General features: G+C 38.7%; 1 protein-coding gene across 1 annotated transcript in view; it reads right to left on the bottom strand.

The window, feature by feature from the left end:
- Positions 1-316: 316 nt before the first annotated feature.
- TTC33 (tetratricopeptide repeat domain 33) overlaps positions 317-27779 on the bottom strand; it is a 38277-nt gene continuing 10814 nt past the window's right edge. The window contains exons 3-5 of the mRNA XM_083356550.1: positions 18803-18884; positions 13392-13523; positions 317-3668 (exon numbers count right to left, since the gene is read on the bottom strand). Coding sequence (XP_083212676.1) covers positions 3321-3668; positions 13392-13523; positions 18803-18884 — 562 coding nt within the window. The 3' untranslated portion in view covers positions 317-3320. The remainder of the gene's footprint in view (positions 3669-13391; positions 13524-18802; positions 18885-27779) is intronic.

Raw genomic sequence — 27779 nt, 5'->3', positions numbered from 1 at the left:
CTAAAGATATGGTAGCATTCAATGAGACTTCTGTTTTTCACCCCATAAATCCTTATGTCCAGAATTGTGTACAGAATTGATTCTTCTTGAGTTATATCAATCAAGCTCACTGAATACATCCATTCTAGATTTCATAGATTTACACACAAATTTTGTTCACACAGGAAAAAGTTGGATTACAACACAGGAATTGTCACCGACACTTTAGGCATGCCAAACATAACCAGCATTGGAAATTAAGACATAACAAAAAATAAACCAATAAGTTTGAGTTCAGTAAAGCTACATATTGGGGAAAAATAGTCTTGACATGGGGTTTCATTCTACTGAGCCATTTTTATTACTGGACAAAACAGCATTCAAGATGGACAGAAAAAGCCTTCATATGCTCAGAAGAGCTTACTCTATGCTATTTACATTCAACCTGGATTCCAATTCCACAAAGTGCTTCAGACCATGCCATTGCGTAAAAGTCCCCAGTCTGCTATTTAAAGAAGCATCCTTTTCCAGAAATGGGGCTCAGCTGCCAAGACACACAATCCTGAGGAAAGATACAGACCTTTTAAAGAGCTATAAAAAGGTTCTAGAACTGCACACCAATCTCCTCACCCACCTGTTCCAAAAATGCCTTCCTTGAATCAGGTCAGAGCTATGGCTGTCTTTTGTAAATGCTGAGGCAGTGATTTCATTTTCTAGCTTTTTTTGTAGGATGCAGTACAGGTAGATCTCAACTTGCAACCATAATTGAGCCCAAAATTTCTGCTGTTAAGCAAAACAGCTAAGTGAATTTTGCTGTTTTATGGCCTTTCTTGCCATAGCTGATAAGTGAATCACTACAGTTGTAAAGTTAGTAACATGGCTGTAAAGCGAATCTGGCTTCCCCATTGACTTTGCTAGTCAGGTCGTGAAAGGCAAGCCCAGAACATCACAATCGGCATAAATATAAGTTGGTTGGCCAAGCCTCTAAATTTTGATCAAGTGACTATGGGGGATACTGCAAGTCATAGGTGTGAAAAACGGTCATAAGCCACTTTTTTCACTGCTGTTGTAACTTCAAATGGTCACTAAACAAACTGTTGTAAGTTGAGGACTACCTGTACTATGTATAGTTGGATACGATTATTTAAAGTAAATGGAAATACTGGAATTATGTATATATACAGGTGGCAAAAACAGTCTTGAATAAATGGCAGACAAATTTCTTCCATGAGAAAGACTTAAATGGTCTATGTCTAAGGTTTGATTTGTGTGGCAATTTATGAAAATTTATGAAGTTTTTCATATGAATCTGGATGATGATGAGGGTAAGACAGAAAAACTCACGATCGTCAAACACTGCTTCAAATGATTATAACCAACTGTGTAAAATGTACCAATTGTTCCTGCTGGACTAATACTTCCTCTGCTTTAAGAAATTTATTGAGGCCACCAACAAAGCCTCTGGATTAAACCTAGGAAATGCTGTGCATAGAACATATTTGTAAGAACTAGACAGGAATTGCCAGATTTACCATAAGAAGTGTAATTATACACATACTTTTCTCCCCACTGAATATTCCAGAAAGGCATCAAACATGGATTAAACAAGACTCTAAAGAAGCAGAACAAACTGTCCCTAAAAAGAATGTTTTTGTGGTTCCCCCCTCTTTGCATTTCTCATCTTGAGTGATGGCTTAGACTTATTAATTTATCTACAGCATTTTCATACTGCCCATTCACAGGATTTTAGGTTGAATATCCATTACACAGGCGAAATACTAAAAGCTCTGTGATTATTTCTTTACAGCATGTTATGTTTTATTCTAGGACTGAAATAATCCTTTAAAAGGAATTTCTAAAATCTGATTGCAACATTATCCTCCTGCAAATAGGCATGTTTAAATATGCACAATTTCAATTATATTATTTTAAATTGCTGTTAGAAATTGCTTCCACTGCAGTTCATCTTTCTTTCTTTGATTAAAGATTAAAATCAGTATGGGCTTATTTTTTTAATTTGTTTTGAAGCAGGGGGATTATGCCCTGGAAATACACAGATTTTTCTCAACAAGATACAGATAGACTCCATTTAATATCCTTGTTCACTGTTTGCAGTTATGACAATGCTAAATGAGGGACACTTACAAGGGGTTGCAGCTGTTGCAGGCACACACACACACACACACACACACCCTTCCCGGCATGTAATTGTAATTCAGGCACTTAATGACCAGTTTGCAATTATGACATGACAGGATCCCTAAGTCACACAATCACCATTTATGACCTTTACTGCTTGTTTGCAACAAGCAAAGTCAATGAAGCTGGCAGGAGGTTGCAAATGGTGACATGACACAAGATGCTGAGACTGCACCTGACAGCAGCAACTGGAATAGCCAAAACTGCCACCTTAAGTTGGCGTGGTCACATGATATTGCACTTCATGACTGTGTAGCTTAGTGATGGGAGCTCCTGATCCCAATTACCATCACTAAATAAGGAATACCTGTATCTCAAACTTCATTAAAATAATCCCTGTTTAAAAGTTCATAGTGGGAAGCATAAAGGCCACCTTGATTCGAGTGCATGAACATACAGTATTTTATAATTGGATTTGGAAAAACAAGAAGAGTATCTTTTGTTCAAAGCAGCATCTGAGAACTACATCTGAGTGTCTCTACATTAAGATAACAGAATGACCTTGACTCAAAAGACTATATAGACTGAAACACGTTCGGCACATTCTGTACCACAACTGTATAAGCATGTGAAGTTTTTGCCTCATCCCCTGCTTTGCTTTATCACAGTTAAGAACAGATGTTAGTGAATTGCTAGCAAGCTTACAAAGCCATTCTTGTATTTTTTGGCAGTATAAATATATACAGACCCAACACTTCCAGTTCCTATTTCCAAAGCCACTATTTCCAGACATGCTATGTTGTTGTTGTTTTCTATATTGAAGACCAGGTTTCTACAATGGAGATGCCTTTTGGGAGGAGGATTATACTTCACCTTCCATGAAACTCACCCATCATCCCCATGAACCAGGCTATCTGTGGATTGTGGGACTTGTAAGCTGTGGCACTAGGAAGGCGCCAAATTTGCAAAGGTGTTGTTAAAAATAGCATTTAGTCAGGGAAAGAGAAAACAGCCATGAAATTACAGATGTTCAGTTTTCCAAATTCTGCCTCCTCTGGCCCTACATGACACATTGTCCCCGTTTAATGTGATGGAATGGGGACCTCCACTGCTCAGTGACTCAAGAAGGGAAAGGAAGTAGAACAACAACAGCAACAGCCACTCCTCAGATTTATGGCTGTTACAGGAAGGGACCATGTGGATTATCGTGCTTTGATAAACACAGCACCATCAGGGAGCGTTGCAGACTCCTCTTGTTCGGTTACAGTCTCAACAGTCCCCGAAGCTGATACAATCACTACAGTTTTAGAGGCCGAAGTGTTTTTTTCTTTTTCAGCAATGGCAGCACACACAGCCAAGATCTCATCACTTTCAAAATCATAATCTGGAATTGGCTCCTCCAAAGTTTCGTTCTCAGCCCCTTGTGTTCCTGTCTCGGTTTTGGTTGCTTTTTTCTGTTGTTGTAATTTTTTTGCCCAGGAAAGATCTTCGTTCCACAATTCAGAGTTGAGTGGATAGATATGCAAGGCAATCTGGAAACTTCGAATAGCCTGTAAAAAAAACAAGCACGGAAACACAGCCATTAGCATCTGCCAATCCATCAGTACTTTCCTGCCTTGAAAGAGTTAAGAGACCTATTATGGAACTTGTGTTGAGATCTAGTGGGATTATATAGATTCTACTTATAATACAAAACCTGATCTGTTTAATGTGCGGATCTAGTTTGATCTCGTTTGAAACACACACAACGTAATTCATTGGCGGCTTTGGTAAGTGGTTCAAGTATTGGATTTGAACTGGGTTTATTAAAATTCAATTCAACATATCCAAGGCGAGCACCGAATGCTATCTTGAGCTCCCGGAGGAAAGGTTAGGAAGAAATAGAATATCCAAAGAAACTTTTTTAAAAAATTACATTTATTCATTTTGCAAGCTCCAAACTGGGTCGGTCACCGGGACCAGATATTTAGTCTTTATTAATTTTGTTGTTTAAATTACGTACTTCTTACAAAAATGATTATGTGCTGAAGATGGTACTCAATATTAACTAGTAAGTCATCTCTGTACAGGTAGTCCTTGATTTACAACCACAACTGAGCTCAAAATTTCTGTTGCTAAACAAGACATTTGTTAAGTGAATTTTGCCCCATTTTATGATCTTTCTTGCCACAGTTATTCAATGAATCACTGCACTTAAGTTAGTAATGCGCTTGTTAAGTGAATCTAACTTCCCCATTGACTTCGCTTGTCAGAAGGTCACAAAAGGGGATCACAGAACTCTGAGACGCTGCAACCAGCACAAGTATGAATCAGCTCTCAAGCGTCTGAATTCTGATCATATGATCATGGTGGGATGCTGCAATGGTCTTAACTGTGAAAACAGTCGTACATCACTTTATTTAGTGCCACTGTAACTTCCAACAGTCACTGAGCGAACTGTTGTAAGTAGAGGACTACCTGTAATACCATATGTGCAGTAATTAGAAATCCATTATTTCCCCTGTTAAAACACTGTTTAAAATATTGTTAAAACACTGTTTAACATATTAAAATAATGTCACACTGTGTTTGTGAGGAACTACTGGTAAGACAGGATGAGAAATAATACTCAGCTGTATTCAGTAAAAAAAACTGAGCAAAGAAGCAACTATTATGTTTAATTGTAAAGCTTTTCTTTACAAAAGAAATTCCGTCATACCCACATATATGTATCACGTTAACCCATGGCTTGTTTAACCATGGTTTACAGGCCAAAATAAATTTGCTGAACTGACATAATATACTAATACATCAGCCACAAGAAACAAGATTCAGTCCCTGAATTCATAGAGTTTGCTAATATGGATTATAGTAATATGTGAACCCAACTATGCACAACCATTCTTTTCGGTTTCGGAAGACAATTACTAGTTTAAAAAAATGTCTTTACAATGTAACATGTGCTATATTGTTTCTAGGATTATTTATTTACTTCTATGGCAGTGTACAATCGGATCTGGATTTATTTTAGACTTTGATATTTCTTTAAATGTTTTGTGCAACCTGGAAACACTCTGATACATCAAATGTCAAATGTCTAAACATGACAGTCATTTTATTTTAAAAGGGCTATTCAAAAAAACAGAAGTACCGTATATACTTGAGTATAAGCCAACTCGAGTATAAGCCGAGACCCCCAATTTCACCCCCAAAAACTGGAAAAAGTTGTTGACTCGAGTATAAGCCGATCCGCCGTTCTGCAAGCCTCCGCCGCCGGATCCGTGCTCTGCAAGCCTCTGCCGCCAGCAGAGGCTCGATCCACCATTTTGCAAGCCTGAATACACAGGAATACCCTGTGTGGCCGCGGCTCTCGGGGAAGCCCTGGCTGTCCGCTTCCTCGCTCCACGCTGCCATTCGGGGCCCGCACGTTCCCCGGGCAAATCACGGCGCCCAGCAGGCGAGGAAACACACCCGCTCCAGTCGCCCCCCCTTCCCTCAGGAGACGCGAAGCAAGTGACCGCCCGGAGCTTACCGAGGACTTGCTTCGGTGCTTCCAGGATCGCGCGCACCTCTCCCAAGCCGCTGCGGAAAGAAGACCTCCGCGCCCTGCTTGCCTGCTTCTTTCCGCTGCGGAAAGAAGCAGACCTCCGCTGCGGAAAGAAGCAGACCTCCGTGCCCTGCTTGCCTGCTTCTTTCCGCTGCGGAAAGAAGCAGACCTCCGCGCCCTGCTTGCCTGCTTCTTTCCGCAGCGGAAAGAAGCAGGCAGGCAGGGCACGGAGGTCCGGAGACTTGCCGACGTTTGGGGAGGTGCGCGCGCACCTCCCCAAACCTCCCCAAACTTCGGCAGGTCTGCGGACGGCGGTGGCTTGGGAGAGGTGCGCACGATCCCGGAAGCACCAAAGCCTCGGCCGCGCACAAGTCCTCGGTAAGTTTTTTTGTTGACTGGAGTATAAGCCGAAGTGGAATTTTTCAGCCCAAAAAGTGGGCTGAAAAATTCGGCTTATACTCAAGTATATACGGTATTTATAAAAATATTGTTTCTTCTGATCCAGAGGAAAAAATGAGCTAAGACATTTATAGCCTCATCATTGAGTGATGTCTTGATTATTGCAACCTCTGCCCCAGAGCATTGAACTACAGATTAAACTGTATATCTTGTTTGTTGCCTGCATAAATGTACAAGCAGACCTTAGCAAGCATTTGAAATAATTCCGCTCAAATTCTTTGGGGTCCAGCACCCATCAATAGCTGTTAGCATCAATAGACTTATTAGATTGTGAAGAAATATGAAAATAATTCAGTTACAAAATACAAAAGGACTATTTTGATTTTCTTTTTTTAATGAGGCCCCCAAAGTATAGATTTATCATTGTGTAATTGTGACAGCTGAATACTAGTTACCTTTATAAATCTGAATTACTAAGCCCCTTTGTTCTAATAGTATATATGGATTATTAGTTGCTTTGGATAAAAAGGTAATTTGATAGGTTAAACACAGTCTTCAAGCTATCATGAAATATATAATTAAATCCTGACATATGTAATTAAACCATAGTAACTGAAGTCACTTAATTCTAAATCCAACAAGTCAGGAAAGCTTCCAGATTTCATATTTCAGAATGAAGAACCATCTCATTTCAGGGTTTTGAGAGAATGCTGACCATTAAGAAGCATTGAACAGAAATTCTGATTTTCATACACTGTGGCACACACACCCAACCCAAAACTCTAGGACTACAACTGTCACCAAAAATCTAGTCCCCAGAGATTTTTGAAAGTTATTTTTTCCTACAATCACATTAAAAATAATACATATATACGATGGGACAAAGAAATCCATTAATTACACTGAATTTAAGTGCAAACAGAAAGGAACTCAAATTACAGTTTTGCCTCAACCAACACTTTTTGGAATGCTTCCCCAATGAGCTGGAGAAAAATGCGTATCACTGCGCTTGACAATATATATTAGGTAGAAGATTAAAGTGGATAAGGGCCAACAATACATGTGGGCAGAGATAAGGTTTACGTTTTCTTAATCTTTTCGGGAAGAGCTTGTGTGGTGGTTGTTTTGCAGAAAAAATATGCTCAACTATTTTAGGGCTTATGTTAGATATATGTAACATAATTATATCTCCGGTTTCACACTGGCAGGAAAGTACCATTCGTTTTTGACAACTAGAGTCAGAAACAGCTCTGAGAGCACAAAAATGGTTAGGAGGATTCCACGCAGTCATGGACAGCCTTGTAGTCTATATCTTTGGGAAAAACTGATCAGAATTACTAGAAATGAAATGAGGTGCTAATCTGGAAGAGAACTTTCTCCAATTTGATGCACATCATTTTGACCAGGGTCAAAATTGTGGAAGTTCAGTTAACCAGATTTAGAGAAGGCCATTCTTTAGAACTGCTGAATTAATGGTAGCTGCAGAAATGGAAAACTATTTCTAGCTTTTCCAGAAATGATTGAACAGAACTTTGGATGTTTTTATTTTCAGTTTCAGGAATCATTATCACCATAAATGGGAGAGGCCTAATAAACAGTTCCAGCCCATTATACATACAGGACATGCAGAAAATAGGTTTCCATGTAAACTGGCAGTCATGAGGACCCAGATTGTTGGGGGCAATAAGCTGACTTTGTAATAATGCCGCTGGGAGGGGGGGGGGGACGAAAGCCCTAATAAGCAGGCATATACATAGAATGAAGGCTATTGCTAAGCACATTGGTTTGTGCTTAAATTGTAAGCTGCCCTGAGTCTTCAGAGAAGGGCGGGATATAAATGGGATTAAAATAAAAAATAAATAAAATAAATCTGCTTACTAGGGAGAAGAAAATAAAAGCTGAATAAAGCTCCTATGCACAGTTTGCCTCTGACTCTCATATACACTGTCAATTACAGCCCAAAATGCTATCAGCTTGGTCTCCATGTTTCTGATGGGTTTTCATGAGCAAAGCTATGGCTTATGAGAAAGTACACTTATGAAATATACTCAAGTAACTGGGGATATCCCATAGTACAATGGGAAGAATGGTTTTCAAGCTTGGTTCATGTATTGACTCATGGGTTACCAAAGTCCTTTTTTTTCTAATTTAGTGTATTTTGAGAACTTGGTGCAATATTTTCTTTTTTTATAAATGTAATTCTTATTGTGATTTTCTTTACAATACGGAAAGGAAGGATTTTGAACATTTCTCCTTCCAGAAGAAAATGTAACAAATATTTTCAGATACATAACATTATGTCCTCTTTACCATCTAGGTAATTATCAAAAATACCCTCAGCTGTTTGCTGAAACCCATGTGTTTATGAAAAATCTTTATCTTAGTCTCACTCGTTATTAATTTTTGGAATTTTAAGTATGCTTGACTTCATATTATTCATCAAAACATTTGAGAAATCTTCAAGCCTTTCACAATCTAATATGAAAACATTAATGTCAGCAAGAGTTTCTTGTTCAATATCATAAAAAAACCCACAGAATTATAGAATACATTTTTGGCTAAACAATGACTGAACATTATCAACAACTATTTCTTAATTTCAACTGAAAATGAAGCAGAAATGACAAGGTAGCTTTTAATCCAGGTATTGGAAATAGAGTTGCATTTTGCCTATTCCTGCTAGCTTGCATTTTCATCATTATGTTTTTATTGATTTTTCTCTCTTTCAGCAATTTGGCAGTTCTCATAGTTCCCTAATATCAGGGGTATCTGATCACCAGATTTCTGCTCCTCAGATACCACCAGTTTTTAAAGCTTGTTTAGCAAAAGAAAGTCTGGCTAACAAAGGCTGACTGCAAGGGATGTTATTTATCAAAATCTTTCTGACCGACAAAATCCCCCACTCTTCCTTAACAAATCACATTTTGCATAGGAATTAACATCTGCCTAATATGATGCAATAAATGTGACTTAGTTGATGCTGCTATTAGCAATGGACCCATGAACATATAAGATAGTCTAAACAACACATTCTATTTGAAACCATAACAGAAGTTGCTTAACTAGGTGCTTATGAACTTAATACGGTGTAACTCAGGTTTCAGGACATGCTTCTAAACTTTTGTGAACTCACTGCTAAATATAATGTTGATTTTGCTGATGTTCCTATATTTATTATAGTATAATGATAATGATAAAGGGACGCTGTGGCTCAGTGGGTTAGGACGCTGAGCTTGTCGAACAGAAGGTCGGCAGTTTGGTGGGTCGAATCCCGAGTGCCGCGTAACAGAGTGAGCGCCTGTTACTCGTCCCAGCTTCTGCCAACCTAGCAGTTCGAAAGTACGTAAAAATGCAAGTAGAAAAATAGGGACCACTATGGTGGGAAGGTAACAGTGTTCCGTGTGCCTTTAGCGTCTAGTCATGCCGGCCACATGACCACAGAGACGTCCTCGGACAAGCGCTGGCTCTTCGGCTTTGAAACGGAGATGAGCACCGGCCCCTAGAGTCAGAAAATGACTAGCATGCATGTGCAGGGGAACCTTTACCTTTATAATGATAATACAGCACAACAAAGCAAGCCTGTAGTTCTTCCAATATTACTGGAACTTTGGACTGCCTGCTGTGATCTATCTCTCTGACCTAGATGGATGGTTGAGAAGGGACATTCTAGGCTGGAGGTAGGCCTGATTGGGCTAGTGAAGTCCTGGTAGAGGGTCAGAGGTGAAGAAGATTAAGGAAACAGCAGTTGAGCCTAAGGATTGCTACTAGACAAACAGATTCTATGAAAAATATCCTGGATATAAGAAACAGCCTAACATGGTTCTGGCTCTTATAGGCCTTCTGCTGAAGGGATCGTAAATCCTCCTGTCTGGATTACTGTAATGGGCTGCCCTTGAAGAGCATTCAGAAGCTTCAGAAGGTGCAGAATGCAACTTCAAGGGTAGTAAATGGTGTTGGTTACTCAAGACGTGTAACACCGCTGCTTCATGAGCTGCATTCATGGCTAGATGCAATTCAAGGTACTAGTAGTCACCTTTAAAATCCTTCCTAGGTTGAGTTCAGTTACCTTCTCCCAGTCATTTCTGCCCCTGCAATCCAGGCTGGCAGGATGGGCATGCCATCAGCCAAGAAATGTCAGCTGGTGGGGACCAGGAGCTGTGCCTTTTCTGGGATAGTGCCTGCCCTCTGGAACATTCTTTCAGAGATTAGGATGCAGACTTTTTGAAAGGCCTTGAAAACCTGGTTATGTGCAAGGTCTGGGGTCCCAAGTCAGTGAATCCTGTTTCCTGGTTAATATCTATGAATTATAATATTTCTTGATGTACATATATACATACATAATTTTGTTGTTGTAAATTGGTTTTTAATTCATTTTGTGACTATTTGCTGCCCAGACTCACTTGTTTCAAATGGGTGGCCATACAGATTAAATGAATGAGTGAACAGATAAATGAATGCAATCTAGGCTGAGGTACTTTATACACATTTCTCTTGTGCCAGAGATACCCTGCTGAACAGATTGTGAAACCTCTCACCCCGGTGTAGCTTTTAAACTCTAGAATGCAAAAACTACTATAGTTGTTGAACACATTTCCTCAATTCACTACCATTATCAAAAATCCTGTCTTTCAAAGGTCACATCAATATCTAAAGTTCCTTGCCAAATACAAATACAGTGTAGATTTATTAATGCAGCAACACTAGTTACAGCCAATAAGACAGCAATTTTCATTAATGAAAAAACCCTCAACCTATTTCTTCATATTGGAATGCAAATACACTATTCACATTACCAAAAATTCAAATAACTTCTTAAAAACACACTAACAGACTCAAGGGACTCTGAACTCACACTGCTGGTTCTCGTATCCAGAGATTACATGTCTGATTATATATGAAGACTCCAGTATTCCTACTTGAAAGCATGGGAGTGACAGAAATACTCCATTGCTTCATTTCATATAAAAAAATATCTTTATTTTAAGGCTTCAGGAGAAAAAGGCATGTTTTCCAAGCAAAACCAGAACGAAACTTTTACAAAAGTTGCAATGAGACTTTTCTTAAAAGAAAAAAAAGGATACCAGAAGAAAATATTCAGAGGAAACCAGTGTAAAGAAATTACAAAAAGAGAGGGGGGGGAGGAGATACCATGTGAAGGATACTACTAAAGTAATTCAATATATGGTTATTAAACTGTCAGGGTGATTCAGGATATAAGTAATTAAGAATAGATGTAAGAAATCTTCTTTTATAATTAACTGAATTTTGAATTGTTCAAAGTTTGCACTGAAACGCTTAACCAAAACATGTTTGTTTATAATTTCCTCCCAGTTCTGGTCAAAATTAATATTTAAATGCAGAAAGCAGAAAGCATTGGTAACTCGGTGATACATTTGTGAAATACCTGATCATTTCTCCACATCAGGTAGTCAAATAGAAAAACTGTCATGAAAGAAATGAAAAGAAAATGGAAGAAATGAATGTGAGAAATCTGCCTTTGCATTTCTCGCAGGAATGTTTGCCATGAGTGAGAGGGTGTATACTTGTATTGTCAGTAAAAAATAATAATGTCTTATGTGTTTCCTTGTACAACTGGATCATGAAGCAGAATCCTTTGCAACAGTCAGGTCTTCCAGAATGGATGCTTTGGGTAGTCTAAAAATTAAGTTGATGTAGAAGCAACTTCTGGAAGGCAGGAAGTTTGAAAATCGTAATGTTAAATTTTTAAAAAATAGCAACCATTTGGGATGGATTCAAAGTTAATAAATTCCACGATTACAACCAAATTCCTAATATAATTGGGTCACAGTCCATCTGGAATTCTCCTTGCACAATCTCTTTCACAATCAAGCTAGATAAAAAAAAATGTTCTAGGAAATCCTACAAGACATGAAAATTAAAGTGAGATATCTCAGACTAACTAAATGGGTGTTTTACCTATCACAAACATTTATCTAGTCCCTTAAATACACATTATAGATGCAAAAGGGAACAGCTAACTGTAGCTTCCATAGGTTCATTGTATTTGAAGAATTGTATTTGATGAATTGCTTCTCAACTGATGAACAAACAAGATAACAAGGGCGAACATGAGTATCCTTCATGGTATGAAATTAATAAAGGCAAAGTCCTAGAAAAGAAGCATAGTAGTATAACCAGTAGAAAGTACAGGTAGTTCTCAACTTATGACCACAACTGAGCCCAAAATTTCTGTTGCTAAGTGAGACAGTTGTTAAGTGAGTTTTGCCCCATTTAATGAGCTTTCGTGCCACAGTTGTTAAGGGAATCACTGCAGTTGTTAAGTTAGTAACATCAGGTATTAAGTGAATTTGGCTTCCCCATTGACTTTGCTAGTTAGAAGATTGCAAAAGGTGATCATATGACCCCAGGACACTACAACCCTAAGTTGCCAAGTGTCTGAAATTTGATCACATGACCATGGGGATGCTGCAACAGCCGTAAGTGTGAAAAACGGTCATATGTCACTTTTTTCAGTGCTGCTTCAAATAATCACTAAATGAACTGTTGTAAGTTGAGGATTACCTGTATATAAAATAATTTTCCAGTAGGTGGAAGCTATAGGTAGATCTTGTTCAACAAATGCTTGATTTAGCAATTGTTGGAACTTACGACAGCTCTAGAATTCAGTATTCAATCAGTCCCACTTCTCAAGGTCAACAAAAGCAGATCCCAAATAACATTGCACGATTTCACCTCAGCACCTCTACCAACTGTATCCAACTATAGCTTCAAGCTCAGACTGAATATCAGTGATTTTATTCTACAATTAATTATTTGCAAATTGATCACAATGACCAACCACCACTCTTCCAGGATTAGAAACTCATTCCCTAACCAGGAATAGAAACTCTAAACCACACTGGAGCAGGAGACTATGCAGGAGAAATCTTATTATGTGTTCTGTTTGTTCCTGCATTCCAAAATTCAACTAGGTACTCAACCAAGCTACTTCCCAGTCAATTGGGAAAATCATAAATGCACTATGAAAACTAGCTGGTCATATCAGGTACCTGGAGAGGAGTGAGCATCAGTCTTTCCTCTCTGTAGAAAGCAGTGGCATAGAAAGCTCCAGATATTAAACTGCTGGCAATATACCTACTTCCAGAACACATTTCACCTGGTTGAAGATAAAAACCAGACCTGTTGTATCTTATGTAAGTCAGGTCCACAATGACCTGGAACAAACCCATGACTGTCATTGTGCCTATGAAATAATTAATTACCCCTTATTCTTTACAGCAAGTTGTGTAACTTCCTGAAGCAATGGTTTTTGCACATGTGTGTAATGGCTGTCAGAAGTACTACCGAATTCTCTGTTCAACCTTACCAATGTGATTTCTCCTAATCCAAGCTGGGCCCGCCCCAGCGTTTGCCATGCTTCCCAAGAATGGGGATCTCTCTGGACAGCCATCTCTGCTGTCTGCACTGCAGGAAACATTTCATGCAGAGACATCAGAACCTAAATAGAAAGAGTGGGGGGAAAGAGAAAGACTTAAACCAGCTTCAGACATTGTTTTTCTTCTTTTATTTATTCCAGTTTAAGGACTGCACAACAATTTTGGATAAGTTACAAATAAAAAAATGGGGGAAACATATGAAGAAGAAAATGGCCAACCAGAAGAATATATTCTGTATAACACTGGAGAGATTAATAACAGAATGACCGAAAATTAAAAAGTTAAGAGACAGCGAGAAAAATTAGAGGAGACCCTGAGAATATTTTAAGATTAATAAAATTAAAAACTGTCAATTTAAATCTGAATTTTAAAATATATGTAATAGCAATAACACTTAGACTTATATAGTGTGCCATAGTGCTTTATATCAGGGCTTTTCAACCAGTGGTATGGGTACCACCTGTGGTACATTGGCACCTGGCAGGTGGTACGCGACCATCCTAGAAAAGTGGTAGTGGGGGAGGGGAATGAACTGAACTGGTGGCAGCACCACACAAGCCTGAGCGAAAGATGGCTGGAGCTGCAGGGCTGTCGTGGCTCAGCGGAAGCACCAGGATCAGCGCTTCTTCGGGGTGTCAGGGCTCAGCGGAAGTGCCAGGATCAGCGCCAGGCTCCAGCTGGAGCTCCGCACTGATCCTGGTGCTTCTGAGCCCAGAAGAAGCGCCAATCAGCTGGAATGTTGCAGCATCTCCAGGGTCTTGTGATTTACATTCAGATGCTTGGCAACTGATTCATTATTTATGACGATCACAGTGTCCCAGGGTCATGTGAAGTGACCAAAACCTACTGCAACCACCCAGCAGACGGGGGGAATAAAACCAAACATACCCCCACCCCACCCCCACTGCCAATCCTCCACAGGAATGCTCACAATAATGAAAACCTCGGACAGGAGGAAGACCGCCACCGGGCGGGCAGGCAGGGGTCTTGCTCAGCTGTGGCTTGGGGGGCACTTTTTTCAGTGCCATTGTAACTTCAAACAGTCACTAAGCAAACTGTTGTAAGTCAAGGACTACCTGTACTTCATCACTTTTTCCTTCTTTTTTTTTTGGTCAAGTTTTTGACATCTTGCTAGGCGACTGGTGGTACTCGTATGTTGCCATATCCTAAAAGTGGTACAATGGGTGAAAAGGTTGAAAAGCCCTGCTTTATAGCACTCTCTGAGCAGTTTACAATGTCAATGTATTGGCCCCAACAATCTGGATCCTCATTTTACCAACCTCAGAAGGATGGAAGGCTGAGTCAACCATGAGGCAGTCAGGATGGAACTCCAAGCTATGGGCAGAGTTAGCCTGCAATACTACATTCTAACCACTACACCACCATGGCTCCTGATGCTTCACCTTTTTTGCCTCTGTAACTCCTAAGCCAGGGGTAGGCAACCTTGTCTCTTTTATGACTCATGGACTTCAACTCCCAGAATTCCTGAGTCAGCAAGAATTCTGGGAGTTGAAGTCCATGAGTCATAAAAGAGACAAGGTTGCCTACCCCTGACCTAAGCTAATGAAGCAGCCCCATTTTCCTGACACTAAAATTGACTACATTGACTGAAGTTATGACAATGCTCAACATGTGATACTTAGAACTGGCCCTCAACGTTCCATTTGTCCCAGTGCCCAACAGTCAGCTGATTGCAAACCGGGCACTGGGCAACTGGCTTGCACTTATAATAGTTGCAACATCCCTTAGTCGCATGATTGCCATTTGTGACCTTCTTTGCCGGCTTCGCACAAGCAAAGTTCAGGGAGAAGCCAACAGGAAAGGTCACAAATTGATCTGATCAATTGCTTTCATGCCCATAGCTTTTTACACACAAAACCCATCTGCTGTGGCTGCCTGCGCAGCCTCTCACACCCAGCAGCAGCCACCCCCATCCCTGCTGTGCTCGTGTTGTGCCAGCCATTCACATACCTTCTTCCACTCTGCAACAGCTATTTTTATCTGCCCATTGATTTGCTTGTGAGCCCTGGGCCTTGTGACTTCTTGCTGCCTTCCCCGTAGATTTTGCTTATTGCAAGCTGGCAGGAAGTTGTAAGGAGGTCCCTGCTTAACAATTCATGATCCTTGCTTAATAGTGGCAACAACAAGTGCCAGGACTGCTGTCATTAAAAATGCAGTCATGTGACATCATACTTTACGACTGCATCGCTTAGCAATGGACATTCTGGTCCCAACTGCCCTCATTATCCTAGAACTGCCTTTAGTGTCATTGCTGAGAAACCCATGTAGCTAGATGCTGCCTAGGTTGGAGAGTGCAATTCTATTGAATCCTGCTTTAAAATGTATGAAGCAAAACTATACTAACTGCTTTCTATTTAAAAACTGAATTTGTGTATTTTTTTAGTCAAGAAATGTATAAGTATTGTGCAGTCACTTGTTACAGTATCACAGACAGTACAACAATTCAACTATTATTCTAGGCATTTCATACCTGGCTCTAGAAACACCATTTTTTAGTTTCATTAAAATAGCCAACAAAGCTTAGCTAAATGACTCTAAATGTGTATCAATCTTTGAACTGTATAATATGCTCAGCTTTCAAATTATGACTGTTAGCACCTGGCTGGATCCATTTCCAACTTACTCAAAAGGATATTGATCCACCAGCAGCCAGCATGTTTTAGTTCTATTTTTTTTTTAAAGGAAGAAGAAAGAAGAAGGAAGAAGAATCGGATGCATAGTCTCTGGCACATAAACTTCGTTCTGTTTGTTCTCATCTCATCCAAAAACCAAGTAGAAATATCTGGACACATGCAAAGCATGTGGCTTGGCAGATCTAATCTCTCCTGAGTCATTAATGTGTATTAATTCTTCTCACGTGACATTGGGAAATGGGAACAAATGGGAACAATTACAGGCTGCTGCTGGTTGTAAAAATACAATGGGGGAAGCTCCTTCCAGTCCTTGTTTGTACATCATCCAGGTCAGAACAATAAATTCAAATTGCCCTCCTATGCATTGTGCCCACAATGGAAATTACGAACAGCATCTGTAATAATAAACCCTCTTCTGGTCCTTCACCTTTGTTGCAGGTTGCTTGCTCCATGACACAGATGCTACTATTGACACACAGTGTTTTATTTAATCTTTCACACAACAGCTGGTGGATTTAAGGTTGCCCACTGACAAATAACTCACTTAGTTCACTATTTGACTTTAAAGCAGTGCTGTACTAAGATTATAGCCCAGGATGAAGAAAAGAGTCATCTCAGAGATATGCAAATATATACATGTATTATTAAAAACTCCCTAACATTATGGCCAACTTAGAGCTTCTATGAGTCATTTAGAGAGCACTTATCAAGGCAGGGAAAATCCAAGAGCCTTTTTTAATTTTTACAAAAATATCACACAAATCAGGCATGGTGTGGTTAGAAAGATAGAACAGTCACGTAGAACGCACAGCAAGCCTCTTTGGACTGCAGCCATAACATCATAATTTAAATGCAGACTGGCTTTTGATGTTCCAAAGTAACAATATGGAACAAACACAAAATCACCTTCCGATATCGCATTCAAAAGGCTAGTAACGGGAAAGAGGGTGATATATAAATATTTGCATATCCTCCTCGTTCTCAAAAGTTCTTTTGCAAATTGTATGAGTGGCATGTCCTTTACAGATAGTCCTTGACTTTCAAATCACAACTGAGCCCAATGTTTCCACTGCTAGGCATGGCAGTTAAGTGAGTCACAACCCATTTTACCACCACTTTTTGCCACCACTTTTAAATGAATCGTGCGATCGTTAGATAAATCTGGCTTCCCTCGTTGACTCTGCTTGTCCGAAGCCAGCTAGGAAGGTCGCAAATCACATGACCCCGAGGACAGTGCAATTGTCATAAATTTATGCCAGTCGACACATGCCTAAATTTTGATTGCATGATCATTGGGATGCTGCTATGGTTGTGTGAAAACCGGTCATAAGTCACTTTGGTCAGAGCCACTGTAACTTCCAACGGTTACTGAATGAATGGTCGTAAATCAAAGACTATCTGTATTGCAGAAAAAAAGAATATTTTCCATTTTCGGGAGGCTGGATTGCAGCAGTGATTCAGTATGGTGCTGGTTTCTCCTTCCTACATCAGCTCTTTTGAAGGGTCCCATCAAGAACATTTTCATGAACTACAGAGAACAGATGCTTTAAAGTGTCTATGAGGATTCTCAGTCATCTAGTCATGGTTGTCCCAAAGGTGCTTTTTCAGGAGACAATTGGATTTTGCTTTTCCTTGAAGACATTCAGCTTCTCATCCAAGAAGCTTCTTCAGTTCTTCAGAAGCTTCTTGGATGACAAGCGAAATACCTTCAAAGAAAAACAAAGAAAGTCCAGTTGCCTCTTGAAAAAGTCTTTGGAAGATGCCTCAAAACAAATCACCTTCCCACTGTTTTCCTTTAGAAGTAGTATGCAGCTCATTCATACCTAGATCCAATGCTATGGATAGGAAGAAAAGGCTGAACTGAGCTAAGACCAGATGTTTTGGCAGTAGTTTCTTCCAACTTGGTACTTTCTACAGGTTATACTATGTAGTATTTTCCAGAACTTTGCCTTTACTAATTTCAAGCCATGAAGGATACTCATGTTCCCCCTTGTTATCTTGTTTCTCCATCGGTTGGGAAGCAATTATTCCCATACTTGGAGCCTTCTGCTAATCTATACACATGCTTGTACTGTCTTTGATCAGTATTTGAAATAAAATCAATTTAACCTTGTGGCTCTTGCTCTTGGCTCATATGGATCAAAGAGGCCGGTGACATGTTGTAACCTGCTGGCTTTGGAACTAATAAACAATTGTTTAGATCTTCCGCAGTTGGTACTTTATGGCTGAGTTTTCCAGTATAGCAGCAATAGGTCTACTTCCCATTCATTGTGGGAAATAATATGGGCAGATGGCTATGTAAGATGAAGTCCCAGACATTTAAAAGACAGAGGGTTGGGATTTAGTGATCCAACAACTAGGCTTTTCCTTACAAAGCTGTGAAGGTAATACCTTCTAAGTCTGTATCTATATATTTTGAGTGAACTATCCATAGCTGTAAATAGTTTCAGCTTGCCATTTAAGCATAGTTAGCAGAAAATCTAAATTTGTCTCTGCTGAATGTGTTTAGGACATTCACTTGGAAGATGGGTTAGAAGAAAGACAAGAGTGGAAAACTTCAGAACAATATCAAATAGTAAGAGTATATTTTTGTTTCAGACTAGAATTATTACTGATTTTAGTGGAAAAGATAAAAAAGACACCAAGTTGCATTTGCTACTATTGCAAAGAAATGTTCCAAGTATTACCTGTGATTTCATCTCATACAGAGTGGCATCTTCAGGGGTTAACTGAAGTGCTTCGTCCCATTTGTGAATAGCTTCCGGGTACCTGCAAATTGTTAAGAAGTAATTTATTCTTAATAAATGTATATTTTAAAGGTTGGCACCTTGATCATTGTGCCAAATGAGTTTTTAACTGTGATATATTTGTGCAGAGATCTCCTCAAACACTGTTTTTCAACCTTGGCAACATTAAGATCCCTGGATTTCAACTTTGAGAATTCTCCAGCCAGCCATGATGGCTAGAGAATTCTGGGAGTTGAAGTCCAGACATCTTAAAGTTACTAAGGTTGAGGAACACTGTCCTAAAGACTACACATTTGCTGCATAAATTCATTAATAGGTGTTCTTTCTCCACTCCCAAACTTATCACAAAATCTAAACCAACGCTTGCTCTGGTGCTGAAATATGATCAGATGTTTTTGCAGTATGGCCTGAGGATCTGAAGCCTTAGATGCATATTAGATGTATGATCTATATCATGCATGTGTACAGCCATTCTATGAGCTGTACTTTTGCTTATCCCAAAGCTTTAGTTTTTCCTAACTTGCAAAAAAAACACACACAAAGAAATAATCATTTAACATGCAGTTAATCTGAACCTAAGCATTACATGTTCAGAACTATATGTGTGCACCTGTATTATATCTGTCATAAAGAGAAGAGTCCTGAGCAATGAATAGCTCTGAATTCCCTACCCAAAAGGTACAATAACTGGTTGGTAGGATCTGCACGTGGGAAAATATGTTGTCCAAGAAAATAATAATTCAACTAAATTCCCTAGCTTCAAGCCATAACATTAAACAGAAGACTGTTTGATGACTTGGCATTCTTCAAAATTTGGCAACCAGCATGTTTCTGTAATACTGTAATATCTTTACATTTTGAAAGCATTCCTCACATGTGGCTGCAGCTATTGTGTCAATCAAATTAATTTATAGTATCATCTTAACATTCTGAGAACATCATTTATTTTAAAAGAAACATGGCTAATAACACACTTTAATAATAATAATCAGTGTCTTTTAAAATGGCTTTCCTGTTTTTTTTAAAAAAGTTTATTTTTAATAAGCACTATAACTTTTATATTGTTAACTATCTGCTTATCTCACATCTGTTAAATGCATAAATGTGATCTGTCATTTTTAAAAACACAAATACATACTACCCATGAGAAATATTGTACTGCATTTGTTGTAATATCCTACAGTCATTAACTTCAAGGTTGACTCAGCCTTCCATCCTTCCGAGGTAGGTAAAATGAGGACCCAGATTGTTGGGGGCAATAAGCTGACTTTGTAATAATGCCGCTTGGGGGGGGGGGGCGAAAGCCCTAATAAGCAGGCATATACATAGAATGAAGGCTATTGCTAAGCACATTTGATTTGTGCTTAGATTGTAAGCCGCCCTGAGTCTTCGGAGAAGGGCGGGATATAAATGGGATTAAAATAAAAATAAAAATAAAAAAACTTTAAAATAAATAAATAAATCAGTGTAGATAATATTTCATCTTTCATTCAAAGTATCTGAGGGGCCAAAAAAAAAGAAGAAGCAAGCGATGTATTAAAAGCTCAATGGCTGGAAAAAGCAACAACACATTTCTTTGGAGTTAAAGTAACAGTTAAACTTTCTGGAGTTTATACTGTCAGCAAAACAAAGAAAGTAGGACCATCTTCCCTGGAGAGAAAAACATATTTCTCCATGTGCAAAATATGAATTGCGCGATGAGCCAATTTTTAAAAATTATCAGCGGGAAAACATTCATGCAAGAATTATGGTATCTTTTGCATGTTGATCCGAGGGCGACGCCAACAGAAGAACATCAGCTTTCCCCAGTTGTCATCCTCAAATGAGATGGAACTGGAAATTGCCAGAATTCTTATCCAGCATGGGTGCTGTTCTCCCATAAATATGGAGGGTGCCAAACTGAGGTAAACTGATCTAGATCCTTAAAAATCCAGAAGCAAAGCTCAATCAGTGCAAAGAGAAAGCCTAAAATGCTTCCCGCTTTTTGCACCCTCTTTAATTTCCTTCCTCCGTTCTCATGATCCTTACTGAGGCAGCCCAGCCTAAGTTGTGGACACATAGACACGGTCTTCAGGCTGCCAGAACATGTAGGAGTTCCGGCTGATACTGTATTGCTGCGTGTAATGCTGGGAAATCGTAGTTTGTTCTCAGTCCTTCTGTACATTTTTCATCTGGGTGTTTTGCATTTATGCACTCCAGCAAAGCACCCAAATGGGTGAAGGATCTCTGATGTACATTAAGGTAGGGCACTTAGTTTAAAACAGATGCTAGACACTTGGATTATCTTGTGTGATTTGAGCCAAGTGTTAGTCACAATTATTACAAAGCAAATAGTCCTCTTTTCTATTACTCATCAAGCTGAACAGCACGTCCTTTAAATCGAAAGCCACCATTTATGGAACTTCAAGGACCAGATTAGAACAAATCTTCCTACAGAATGTCTACCTATGTGGTTAGGAGTTGACATTATGAAGCTATGTAATCATTACCATTTATGGAAATAGCCTGCTTATCTTAAATATGGACTGGATTGAGACTGCTGCTTTGCTGGTAACATCAAGGGAAGCGAGGCTTAAATGCTTCAACTTGTTTTGTAAGAAAGCAACATGAGCATGGTATAGAAAGCACATGAATTGGCTTTTTCCTTACATAAAAAAGAGCAGAAAAGAATAAAATTTCCTTGTGAATAAGATACAATTACCACCTTTACTAACAAACTAGTCTAGAAAATTAGATGTCTAAAAAGGCTTTAGAAGCCAGTTTAATTTTAAAACTTTAAATGTGAACAGTGTGTTCATTAAAAATCTGAATGGATAAAGAAGTACTGGATGTGAACAAAGATCAAAATTAGTAGGAAGAAAGTTATGCTACTTCCACCAAAAAGATAGGACTTGCTGTTTCCATATTATCTGCCAATTAGAGTAATGGTTTAATTTTTTTTCTTATTGTTCTGGTCTGGTTGTCTTTCACGTTAATCTGTCTGCCTTCTTGCAACCTGTATCTATTGTTTGCTCATACTGAATATGTGCCCTGTGCTTTGTTCTTGATTTAAGTCATTCCATACACACATCCACACCCATATAAAAACTTTAATCGCAGGCACCATTTAAAAGACTGCAAATGGCCATTTTCTAATCCATGTAATTTTACACAAAAATTTTACATTTCTATCTAAAATTTCTATCTAAAATTACAAGGCTTAGAAAATGGCTATTTCAGTCTTTTAAATCAGAATTTTACATTTCTATGTACAATTAATGTCCTCTGAGAGTCTAGCTGAGCTGGGCATTTCGTGATCAGATCTTTGCAAATGCCACTACTCAGCTATTAGGTTGGTGGAGCCAAAGGAGGTCTCCCTTTTGGGGGTGATAATGGCAAACAGCTTATTGCAAGCTTCTTCTTCACCATCTCAGGAATATGATTGAATTCTCGCCAGCGTTCAATGTCTGAAGGGCTGATGTATTTGAGTATTGCCATCAAGGCCCAGTAGGAGTCTACGCTGGTGGTTCTGCGGGAGAACCAACCAGCATCCTACAGCCTAGACAAGATGCCTAGAGGAGCATAGCCATCTTGCCTTTCTTTAACCTTATGTCTGGCAGGTGACAGCAGTAGACATCTTACCTCCCTTAAGTGGATCCCAGAGCAGTTGCAAGAGGCACTTGGCTTGCCATTTTGCCCTGGCACTGCGGGTTTTGATCTCGCTTCCTGACCTTTCAGGCAATTTGCAATGGATTTCCAGACTGTAATCTTCTGTTCAGTCTGGGCTGGAGGTTGATTTTTAGTAGGGTTTTGACAGTGGAATTTAGAGTTTTTCCTTCCCCACACCCCAGTTGGAAGATGGATTGGGGCTTATGCTTATGCCTGGGTGCTGTTTCAGCTCTGTCTTACCTGGCATAAGTGGGGAGATTATTTGAACTACTGTAATGCACTCTACATAGGGCTGTTCTTGAAGAGTATTCTGAAGTTTCAACTGGTGCCAAGTACAGCTGGACAGGTAGTAAAGGATGCGTCTTATTCAGCACATGTAATAACAACTACTTTGTGAGCTGCATGATACTTCTGGGCACAATTCAAGTTGGTTGTCACCTTTAAAATCCTTCATGGTTTGAGAACAGTTATTCAAAGAACTGACTTTCCTCAGTTATCTAGTTTGGCAGGAAGGGCATGTTCTGGGTTTCATTAGTGTGCCTTTTCTGCTCTAGCATCTATCCTATGAAACATTCTCTATCTGGAGATGAGGATGCTAGTCTCGTGTAGGCCCTGAAAACCTGGTTGTGTGGCTCAGCCTGGGGCCCAGACTGCATAAAGAGTGCCACCACCTGGTTGTGCTAGCAGCCATTACTGTGTGTCTTCATTTTTAGATGTCTAATGGGAATTGTTTTTAATTCATTTTAAGATTGTCACTGCCCAGACTCACTTGCTGAGATAGGTAGCATACAAATCAAATGAATGAATAAATATATATTTGAATAAAACTTAAAACTCAGATGACCAATTACATTACTACGGATATTTAAATTTCCATAACACTTCCATAATAAATTTTGAAGCAGTCTCTCAGCTGCCATAAATTATCTTCCTGAGTTATAAAAGCAGAAACTTCCCAAAAATGTATATATTTGGGTATTCTTTTATAGCTCCAAGGCAACTGAGTATTTTTTCTCAGATAAAGTTTGCAGAATGTTTGTGACATTTTTCCTTAAGTTAAAATATGCATTCCTAATCTTTCTTTTTTTTACATGCTTGTGTAAACTGAAGAAAAAAAGGTATCTTTAGAGATTGCATTTAGGATGTCTGAATTTTATGAGATTATAAATATGTGTGAGTGACCTATTTAGCCCACATTTAAAGAATCAGCCATTTCAAACACTTTAGAAGAAGAGGCCACACAGACACACTATTTCACAAAGCAGTGCAGTAAAAATGCCATGAACACATTAAAATAGTATATATATATATATATATATATATATATATATATATATATATATATATATATATATATATATATATATATGAAGCCTTCTAAAAAAACCTTTCCAACATACTTATAAAAATAAAATCAGAGAGAGAACATTTAGCTGACATACAGACCACCCCCAACCTCCTGAAAGCTCCTTCCCTCAAGACTGCACCAGTAATAGACTAGATATTTGAGAAACAACAGGCTTCTTCCTTTCTCCATTTTCATTTCTAAGGGGGGGGGAACCCATGTCATTGTTTCCTTTCAGGAAAAGAGCTTTTCATTAAAGCCATTTTATTGGAAATAAAAAATAAATAAAACCACTCATTAGCCTTGGTGAAGCAGTGGGCTAATGCCTCCTTAAGTAACACCAGCTGCCTGAAATTAGTGCAGGATCGAGTCCCACCAGGCTCAAGGTTGACTCAGCCTTCCATCCTTCCGAGGTAGGTGACTTTGTAAAAATGCCGTGGGAGGGCGGCAAAAGCCCTAATAAGCAGGCATATACATAGAATGAAGGCTATTGCTAAGCACATTGATTTGTGCTTCTTAGATTGTAAGCCGCCCTGAGTCTTCGGAGAAGGGCGGGATATAAATGGGATTAAAAAGAAAAACCTCTCACAATGCATCTAAACCTGTTAAGAATACACCACCAAATACTCCATATGGCATAGTGATGCTGGTATGAATGATCGGATTAGCAGGCTAACTTACTGGGGGACCCAGGATTTCAGAAAACAACTTCAAAAGATTTCCACTGTGTTCATACATCTTAAAGTTGCCAAGTTTGAAAAGATACTGATGTAGTTTCAAAGCCAGCTGCAATCTGTAGCAATGTCCTTCCTTGGCCCTAATTCCTTCCACACAATAATGGAAGAATGAAAGAGTGTTTTGTGGAGCCCTGACTGATCTTCCCTCCAGTAAGGCAGTTTCTTGAAGTCTACTGAGCCACAACTCCCATCATCCCCATCTTGCAGAAAATGCTTCCTAGGAATACTTGAAACCTATCTAGGGGGAATAGATGGGAGAAGGTGGACTAAGGTGTGAGCACACAAAGTAGCCTTGCGATGCAGTAAGACAGGACGTAGGAAGGCAGGGCTCTGCCTTCCACACCTGATTTCACCCTGCTGGAGGCCCTAAAGTCACCCCGAAGAGGCGATGAAAAGGAGGGGTGCCTTGTTGATCACAGAGAGATGGTTTGCCAAGTCAGCCGACCTAGACGTCTGGAGGACGGCTTTCATCTTCCACGTCCAGTTTCGCAACTGCTGAGGGGTCCTAAAAGGGCCGAAGAGTCACCTTGGAGGGGCAACCAGATAGAAGGGGCTTTTGCAGAAACGCAGGGGAGCCGCAACCCCCCCCATTAGTGCCTGCATTCCCTTCGTACCGGCAGATGAAAGACTGGCCATAGTAATATGGCCAGTTACTAGGCTGCAGACAGCCGGTCAAACTTAGCATCAGGCAACATTAAAGCAGCGTGGAAGATATTCTTCTCTTATACTTTAATCTTCTTCTTTTCACCTAAATAAGCTGCTAAGTATCTTCCCCTCTGTGGAGAGGGAGGGGGGAATTCAACCCTCCCTTCAAATAAGCGGTGAGCAAGCCCAAGGGTATTTTTTTAAAAAAAAGTTGAAAAAAGAAACGGACTAAAAGAAAAGAATTTTCAAAGTACTTGGGGGACACCCAGTGGTTAAACCTGAAATTGCAATCTGACTTTCTATTTAAAAAAAAATCAAGAAAATATTTAAGAAAAACAAGATAAGATTAACCTTGAACACCAGATGTGAAACTTCACTATGGAAGAATTTCCAAAACAAATCTATGCTATCTGGGAAATATCTTACCAAACTTATCAGTTCCTTCATCTGGCAATGAAATAAGAGCTTTTGGAAAAGAACTAGAAAGCATCTCGAAGAAACAAACTCAAACTGTGACTACAACTAATATTTTACTGGAACAGAACTTAACAAAAGAAATTGAACAATCAAATACATTGGCCGAAGAATTAAATATTCAACAAACACAGACTTTTGAAGATTATAATGGAAAAAGGTGGAAAAAAATCTATTCAGACCAGGACAATTATATTAAGAGGTGAAAATAATGAGAAGATTTGGTGCTATTAACAGACACCTCAATCCTTCAAAAGTGGAGACTGGAGGGCCACTTCAACAACAACACAAGAATGCTTTGATGATCCTGAGGCACAGAAGCGAAAAATGACATAGCAAAGGAAGAAAGCAAGAATAATATTGAAGAAATATGGACATTCTTAAGAGGCCTGAAATAGATAATACCAAAATAGACAGGATTGTGCTTGGATTACGAGAGATTGTTTTGATGAGTAGATAAAAATACTAATTAAAAAAATAAAAATAAAACACGGATGTATGAATACTAACATTGAAATATTGAGTTCCTTAAATGATATGGATTAAGATGTATATATATTAAAAATGATAGAATGTAACTAGTATACTTGTATTTAGTGACATGAGAGGATGTATTAAATGTTGAAACGGAAGAAATTCTGGTTAATTTTTAATATGTGGAAACTATAAATGAGAAACAAGAATATTATATTGTCCTCCTCCTCTTTCTCCTCCTTGTAATTGGTATTCTAATGACTACTATTCTAATATTGTACTACTAATATTGATATGGAAATGAGATAAATAAGAAGTGTATTACATTACTAGGTATTGGAGAAAATTGTGTAAAGGAAAAGGAGGTTATTTAGCAATATGAAAATGAGAAATTTTAAACATTTAATTTTAATATCAATGTAAAATTAAAGCTAGAAAAATATATAAGGTATTTGATGTTTTAAAGATGGAATGTTAAAATATAAAATATACTAAAGTATTGATAAATATAAGAAAACTATTAAATGACTGATGGATAGCAATGAGAAGTATGTTAATTTAGATAAGAGATAGTATGTATTAAAGGAAAAAAGAGAGAGGAAGTATTGGTTACAACAATTTGGAGATTTGTAATAATATGTATTTGTCTGAAATGGAACTATTGTAACCCAGACACCACGTTGCTTTTTAAAGATATTATTGTAATATTGGAAAACTAATTTTTTTAAAAACGAAGGGTGCCTTGTTGATCACGGAGAGATGGTGGTCTTTCCGTTCGATCCAAGGAAAGCACTCCAAACTGGCAGGGGAAAGACCAGCTACACTCCTGTGGCTGGCCACTAGCTTCTGACAACCAAAGAAGAAAAAAACACTAATTAATATATCGTAAACAGCATATTTGGAACTGGGTGAGAATATCGATCCTTTCTTTATTATTTTACCACTGAATTTCCTGGGAAAGACTCCCAAGAAGCTAAAAACCTCCAAATGTAAATGGAAGTGGCATTTTAATTTTATGGAGCATAGAAACATATAACATTGAAGTAGAAGTAACATAAAACTACAGTTTTGATAAATTTGAGAACTGAGATAACTGTTAAGATTTTCTCTTTGAAAAAAAAACAGTGAGGCAAAATATAAGAAATCAATCCTTTGTTTTAAGAGTGGAAAATGGACTTTGAATGACATCTAGTGGTGGATTTGTGTATTGCACTATAATTTGCTTCCTGGCTGCTTGATGATTCCTAGCTTGGCAGAACAGCTGGCAATAAAGGAAAATATTTTGGCATACTTATCACCCCGACCTTCTTGGATTATAAATACTGAGCTTGGACTTTTAACTTCAAGAGCTAGTGGGAAAGAAACAAATCACCTTGGACTACACCTGGATGAAACTTTTGAGCTGTTTTCAGATAGAGTGAACATTTTGAACACTTTGAACATTATGGATTACAACGTTGATTAATTGACAGTTTTTGGATACTTGAGACAAAGGATCACTATAAAATATTGCTTTCATATAGACCAGAAAACCAGAGGAAACTTTGATCTACTCTTACTGAGACTGGTGATACTAGAGGATCTCCAAGAATGA

Source organism: Vipera ursinii (genome assembly GCF_947247035.1).
Source record: "Vipera ursinii genome assembly, chromosome: 2".
NCBI classification, from domain to species: domain Eukaryota; kingdom Metazoa; phylum Chordata; class Lepidosauria; order Squamata; family Viperidae; genus Vipera; species Vipera ursinii.
The sequence above is the reverse complement of the archived record's forward strand: the minus strand, read 5'-3'. Positions and strand labels throughout refer to the sequence as shown.